The sequence below is a fragment of the Pocillopora verrucosa genome, chromosome 5 (assembly GCF_036669915.1).
Source record: "Pocillopora verrucosa isolate sample1 chromosome 5, ASM3666991v2, whole genome shotgun sequence".
Taxonomy (NCBI): Eukaryota; Metazoa; Cnidaria; class Anthozoa; order Scleractinia; family Pocilloporidae; genus Pocillopora; species Pocillopora verrucosa.
In genome coordinates, this window is record NC_089316.1 from 548835 (window position 1) to 555963 (window position 7129).

The 7129-nt window shown below is 39.2% G+C and overlaps 2 protein-coding genes across 2 annotated transcripts; one reads left to right on the plus strand and one right to left on the minus strand.

Annotated features, from left to right (window-relative positions):
• Positions 1-437: 437 nt before the first annotated feature.
• On the plus strand, positions 438-4340 carry LOC131790930 (uncharacterized). The gene is made up of 7 exons (XM_059108215.2): positions 438-789; positions 1134-1181; positions 1556-1767; positions 2181-2270; positions 2819-3152; positions 3405-3701; positions 3994-4340. The coding sequence occupies exons 1-7, from the start codon at positions 438-440 to the stop codon at positions 4338-4340; spliced, it is 1680 nt and encodes a 559-aa protein (XP_058964198.2).
• Positions 4341-5154: 814 nt separating this feature from the next.
• LOC136281133 (cannabinoid receptor 1-like) lies at positions 5155-6795 on the minus strand. Its single transcript, XM_066167339.1, has 2 exons — positions 6360-6795; positions 5155-5615 (listed from the first exon to the last, which is right to left on the minus strand). Exons 1-2 carry the CDS (start codon positions 6793-6795, stop codon positions 5155-5157), a joined length of 897 nt encoding a protein of 298 aa, XP_066023436.1.
• Between the last annotated feature and the right edge of the window lie 334 nt (positions 6796-7129).

A 7129-nucleotide genomic window follows, 5' to 3' on the forward strand; every position in this document is an offset into this window, starting at 1 on the left:
TTTGATGACAACGAAGTAAAATGGCATAAATACTCGAAAGACACAATGAGCCGAAGCCGATACCTGAGTAGCAACTGACAAAAACGGGTATGCATTGACTTCATAGTCTTTTGTGTTTAAAATAGATAAATGTTTTTTAATATTAATTTCTTTGACTAAACGTTTAGAAATTTTCTAAATTTTCCATGTTATCGTAACATTACCATAAATCTTCCATAACCTCTCCTGCCGTATAATTCTCTGTCAGTAAGATCTTTCTGTCGTTTCGAAGCTCAAGTTAAAGACTCTATCCGCGACTGGAAGATATTTTTGTATGCTTCTTCCACAAATTCTTGAAACACCTAGGCTAAAAAGACATAGAAAATTTATCCACAGATTTAGTTATTGGTATGTTCGTTTATCTTACACAGACGGCTCTATCAAGGCAAGGGGAAATCATGAACCTTTTACTCTGCCTTGCTGCCATGCTTGGTGCCGCAATCAATGTAGAGGCTTTCCAAAATTCGCCCAAAGGTCTTCACTTTGTAGGTGTTGGTTACAATCTTCTGGAAGGAAACCCCGAGGGGGGCGATGTATCAAACGGTGGTGTTGACCCAGGACTTCTGTTCACCAGAAAAGTCTTCAAGCTGACATGGGAAGAAAAAAAAGTCTCTCTAGACAAGAAGTATGTTGTACCAGATCAGGTCAGCTTTGCCCCACGTCAGTCTTGCGTCAAAACAAATAAAAAGGAAGTTTTTTCAGGTTCCAAAAGCTACCAGGAGAAACTTAGTGTGGATGTACAATCCAGCGGTAAGGCCAAGAAAACACTATTCTATAAACCTGAATTTTCTCTTACTTCTTTAACCCTTTAACTCCCAGGATCTTCTCAGTAATTCTCCCTACTGTCTGCCATATAGTTCTTGTGATGTTGGTTTGGAGGAATTTGGTATCGGATCAACTAATAATCCCTTAATTAAGGGACTTTCTTTAATCTCATCATTTTTCTTCTTGATATTGTGTTGATATTGTAAGAAGAAATTCTGTCTTGGTCACTCATGGGAGTTAAAGGGTCGAGCAAGTCGTTTTGTGTTCTACTTCTACATCCTAAACGCAGACATCGTGAGTTAAATTAAAGATACGTTTTTATTCTGCAGGTGGATACAATGCAATATTGTGGAACGTTGCCTTTTCTCTAAGTTCAAGTAAGTAAAATAATTCAATTCGTGCTAAAAAATTCTTGAAAATGTGTTTCATAAGCAGGCTAGTCAGCTCTTCGATAATAATTCAAGGCAAGAGGGCGAGTCCCTCGAAACAACTAAAGAAGGAACCTCTGTGGGTCAGTTTTGATTGATTAGCACCCCTTTTCAGGGATATTTGATTACAGAAACGTCAGGTGTTACACTTATGTTATCTGGAAGAAAACCATACATTAAAAAGTTGTATTGGGTAACAAAGTATTCCCCCAGGTGGCAAGCAGTTTTACAAATTTGTCTCTTACGAAAGGGGGCCAATCAGAGAGCTGTGTTGTTAGATGAAATTGTGTTTTCTTTCTTCTCCCGGTTTTATTCCTTATTAGGATATGAGCAGGTGAAGAAAGAAACATCAAAATACCACAATGTGTTTTATGAAGAGAAGCATGTGTGCAATCGTGGCCGAGCTCGATACCAAATGGACTTGGCTCGAGTCAAGAAGTATTCTGTGTCAGAGGACTTTGCAGCAGCTGTTTGTATTTTACCAGAAGAATACAATCAGCAGGCCTACTTCAAATTCATCGAAAACTGGGGAACAGTGAGTATCAAAAAAAGCTTGTCTTCACAAAAAGACATCATTGAGGAACCAGCTTTGAAATAAGGCAACTTCTGTTTTTGAACGGCTTCTTATACTTTTACAAAGTTGCAGTAATAAATTTTTAAAACAAAGCTTTTTGAATAGGTGACTACAGGTACTTATGCTTTGTAAATGAGAGCACATATTTAGATAAAAGCCTTTCATTAGCGAACACTAAGCTGATTTTTAACAACCATAAATTAATCAACTTCATCCAAGGTTTCTAAGCCAGGTCCAATCCAATTAATCTTAAAAGGAGGGCTCGATCACAACCACTCATAGAAGAAGACTAGAAGGGAGTTGAATTACAGTTTTACAGTTTTCTAGAAAGACAATCACTGACAGATTTCTGATTGTTTTTGCTTTTTCTTCAGCACATTGTGGTAGAAGTTGATCTTGGTGAGAGGAAGACTGATCGATCCAAATCCACAAACTCTGAGTTCACCAAATACGCTATGAATAACGTAAGAATAAAGCCATATAACCATAATGGCTAGCGCATGCGCAGCGCAGTGACGATTATAGCGCGAAAACAAAAAAATTTAATTGGGATGACAAGAAATTGTTTTTTCGGTTGATTCCAGGTGATCTGCACAACATGTTTAAAACCATTTGCATTAACATGGTTAATTTTGAGGCAGTTTTCAAATAAGTTTCAAAGAGAAAAGAAGTTTTCTTTGCCTTTGCTCCACTGAGCCCTTTGATGAATCTGCATAACTTACACCACATTCTGAAATAATCAGTTCTCAATAAGAAAATAGAAAAACACTCGAGAAGTAGTCGCCCTCGCTCTGCCATGCAAGTGGTCGGTTACCCATGTAACTCAAGGTTATCAGGATTATTGGTTCCATTTTATAATTATCTTCCTTTTCATAGTAATTATAATAACTTTAGTTTTCACTCCAAGGCAGTCAATCTAAAGGCGTTCTTTTGGCGATTGTTTCATTACTTTGGTTACCTTCTTTCGGGAACTTTCAGTAAATCTGTAGTGGTTTTACTTTTTTTTTTTCAGATGGAAAACTCAGTTTCCGTGTCAGGAGGTTATATGGGTTCCAAGGCCTCCCTGAAAGTTGACATGAAAAAATTTAAAGAATCCATGTCGGATAAAACCGAATTCGGAGAACACAAGGTGTCGTTCACATCCGGAGGAATTGATATGCCTGAGCCTATTGGAATAAGGATTGTACCAATATACGAAGCCTTTGATGTCAGTTTCTATGCAAAGCTTGATCACCAGAACTCTGCACGATGCGTCCATTCCAGCGAGCTTGTCGGAACTCGAAGGGAACACGTCAAGAAGGCATTAGAAGAGTATCCGAAACTCAAGAAAGCTGAGGTGCCTACAGGTAAGAAATTAAGGTGAAAGGTGAGGTCAAGGGAAAATGTGAGTGACATTTTGGTATTCATTTATCTTTCCCTTAGGTTTCAACCATTTCATTCAAGGACATCAAACGGCATTTGCATGTTAATACTCTTAGCTACTTTCTCACCAAAAAGTTTGAGAATCCAATCACTGTTTTGAAATTAAAAATCTCCTGATGTTACTCTTTAGCCCTGTACCTCAAAGACAACTTAACCTTCTCATGCGCGATTTACAGATCCTGAAGTACGAATTCCTCTCACTTGGCCAGTTGGAACGTATGGCCTTCCCATGCCAAAGGCAGGTTGTCCTAAGAATACAAAGTTTGCTTGGCACGTTGGAACCCGCTACCAAGATACTGAGGATGCTTTTGGAAAGAACCGCTGGTCAAGTCCGTATGACTTGGCAGGGTCATTAGCCAAAAGCAACATGGAGCAGAAGTTTTGCATGAAGACAGAGGAAGGAGACAAGAAAAATGGTCTGCAGTGGCCAAGAGGTCAATACTGTATTCTGAAGAAGGGAGAATGTGCCGAAGGTAAGCACTGTTAACAAATTTGTCAAAGATAAAATAGGATAAGATTAATTATATTTCCCTGAACACTTATTGCTGTAAACGCCTGAGAAACGTTCCCCCCATCTCATTGATTTATGGAGCCTTCACCTGCAGATAGGGGGGAACATATAGGAGAGAGGGACTCACTGATGTGAGCCAAAATGCAGGTCGTTACTTTTCTTCAGGCTGTTGCTCCGCCCCGTTCGGAAATGATGAATTTCTTAGCATTATTACAATCAAAGACGGGGTCTTCTCTTAATCACTCATTACTCAGGTTTCCAGCAAGGACACATCAGATGGGATGACGAGAACAGTAACAATAAAAACAGACACTCTGGAGCGCTTCCAGACGGCGTGTATGACAGGAACACTCACATTCAGTACTGCTGCCGCACGGATGGTCACGCCACCAATGCCATAATTCTTCCCACAGACTCCCCATTCGTGCTGTTGAAGTCCAACACTCATCAGTGTCAGCATGTCCGAGGAATGCGAGTCCGAAGTGAATACTTCCAATGGGATTGTGAAGATTGGTTTCCGAAAAACTATGGCGGTGGATCCAGACCTTATGGTTATGTTGGAAGGAATATCAAACTTGAATACTGCTACTACTATCATTGACCAAAGTTATGGTCATCGCCAAATTTAATTTCATGACTCTATCAGAAAATTTTTGAAACTATACGAAACCTGTTACATTTAGTGGATCATCCCGTTCTGGACTGAAGCCTGTCGGGGATTTTCAAAGTTAATAAAGTTCTTGCATTTCAGCGAAATATTTGTGGCATTTCTCTGTACCTTGGCCCAACATAGGTTTACCCTTACAAATATTACTAACTAACTGTGCTTGTAGAGCCCCAAAACATCATGTAATTAAGAATCATTCCTTGACAATCACTGTGGCCAACCATTTTTCTGTTAGTTCCCTTATCACAACATTGTTAAGTCTTTTTTATATAGGGTCCCATAAGTTGCTTGTTGACATACTATATTAGGTAAACAATAACGTCGGCTAAATCCAGTGATGATTACTTCGAGGTCAATTCAGAGTTGATAGAGCACGTTTACAAGTTTTTGCAAAGATCTTAAAGGACGATGTTTTCTTCAAAACAAAATAAATGCACGCAATAAATAGCTGAAATAAAAAATTGCAGTAGATCCTCAAAATAGCAATTTATCATCAGTAAAATTAATTCTCGGAGCGAGAAAAGCGATGACCAAGTGCTAATGAAATTTCATGAACAGTTCACTCTAACGAAGGGATTATGCTCGAACCTCAGCCTTAAATACTCCCTATGTCGGTCAATTCACATTATAAACTCAGTTGTTAAACTAAATTATACCCCCTCCCCCCTCCCCCCTTCCACACACACACACAGACGTAGCACCGCATTATCTTAAAAAATTTACCCCTTTATCACGTTTCAATTTCTTTTTAGTGCTCAATAGTCAACAAATCTAACATCGCTCTTCTCAAAAGGCGGTTGCGCCAGATGTGAATCATGGGATTAATCAAGGAATTCAGAAGAGTTGTGGTCATTGACCAGGGAAACACGACGTTGCCATAGATACCGGCCGGTCTAATGACAATCAGAGTAGCTGTTGGAATGAACAACAGCATGAATGTGATTGAAATGAACGTTGTGTCAATCAACACTTTTCTGTCCCTTTCAGTGAGTCCTTCGACTTTGAGGGAATTTCTATCGCGTACTAAAGTGTGATTGAATCGGTAGACGATCAGAAAGGCTTTTACCTTTAAAAACACGAGCGAAGTTAGAAGCACTGTGGCTATGAAAATTCTCAAGAAATTTTCAAAACGTCTTGGAATGATTTTATCAAAAACAATGACAATGAGGCTCCAGATTGCCCAGCATGTACAAGCAAACGTGATGGCCACTAAGAAAGGAAGATAAAAAAGAAAACAAATGTTAGAAGAATATTGCTGAATCTTCTGTGTGATATCCTCAGTGAGGTGGAAGAATTGAAACTAAATCCTATGTGTACATCTGACTTGGGTTATTTACATTAGACACCAGTTATTATCAAGACCCTGCCAGACCCAAGGACAGCTGGACCAACGTAGAAACGGGCTTTAATATGACGCTGGCGTATAATCAGCGTCCAATGATTGGTCTATGGTTGCAGTTTTCTTAGTAAGGCGTTAAAGGGGGGGGGAAGGGTGGGGGAGTTGAGGTCATTTAATAGTGGCCTTAAGCAGTCAGGACGACAACGTCAAGGAAAACGTCAATTATGGAAATAATTTATCTCTTCATTCAGAATTTCGCGAATGGCTGGATTTGTTTACCGTCTCTTATAGCGCCACACCTCAACTTTGTGAACAGCGTTGAGTTCCAAATCGAAATTTAAATCAAGTAATTTGCCGTAGGGGTTCCATCATGCCAGTTCTCAGACCACGTAGATTTTGGTGATTTGAAGATGTGTACAAAGTTTAAAAACGCATGTGCTGAGCAATTGTTCAATTCACTAGACTTTTCCTTTAGCCAAGTCCCCGTTGCCGTCGCCGTTGTGCTCTTTCTAATGTCCCTAGTAGTGTCGCTGGGGAGACGCGCTATTTGTGAAGTTAAAATAAAACACGGACAAATTTGAAAAATTGAGTGATAAAGTATCCAAGCTTCTCACCTTTCTTTGTGCGTGGTCTTCGATACTTTATTGGCTTACGTAGGGCAAGGTATCGATCTCCGGCGATCAACACAATATGCGTGAGGGAACAACCACAACCAAACATCACAGCTAACTCTGTAGCTTTCGTCAATTGCTGCAGGCGGGAGCAGGTCACATGATCATCATGAAGTGACATGCGCAATGCTATGAATAAGGGCTTAGCTACTAATGGAACTATGCAGTCTAATAAGGTTAGGCTACCAATTAGAATATCACGCGGAGTCTGAATCAGGTTCTTCTTCTTTATCGTCACAATGATAGCCAGGTTACAAAAGAGAGCGAAGACAGCACTTATGGTGTTTACAGTGCATATGATGACATCATTACTGTAATGTCGGGAACTTTCCTCCCATAGGATAAACGAAGTCAATTTGCAGTCTATTTCACCATCCATGGATCATTTTTCTATAAATCTTTGGACAGAAAATGAAATGCATTAACTTCCTACGCATATTAATTCCAGATGTTTTTATTTCGAATTAATTTTAACAATAATTGCAATTTTAAAATGGCACAAATCAATGAGAAAAAAACTTAAAACTAAAAAAGTCATGTGAATAATCTATTTAAAAAATAGAAAAATATATGTTAGAGGGTTAAAAATGCAAGTCCTATGTAAGACAGTTGTCTATTCCAAACGAATCATGAGAGCACCAGTGAATGATGCCTGTAAGGGCCCTCTCCCCTTCTCATCTAAATTTAATTCTATCATGTATATAGACGTTGAG

Bases quoted from the DNA above. Each gene is read 5' to 3' on its own strand.
- LOC131790930 (XM_059108215.2), top strand. From the start codon at position 438: ATGAACCTTTTACTCTGCCTTGCTGCCATGCTTGGTGCCGCAATCAAT. The intron at 1,768-2,180 runs GTGAGTATCAAA...CTTTTTCTTCAG, and splicing joins TCATCGAAAACTGGGGAACA to CACATTGTGGTAGAAGTTGA. The intron at 3,153-3,404 runs GTAAGAAATTAA...CGCGATTTACAG, and splicing joins GAAAGCTGAGGTGCCTACAG to ATCCTGAAGTACGAATTCCT.
- LOC136281133 (XM_066167339.1), bottom strand. From the start codon at position 6,795: ATGGATGGTGAAATAGACTGCAAATTGACTTCGTTTATCCTATGGGAG. The intron at 5,616-6,359 runs GTGAGAAGCTTG...TTCCTTTCTTAG, and splicing joins AAGACCACGCACAAAGAAAG to TGGCCATCACGTTTGCTTGT.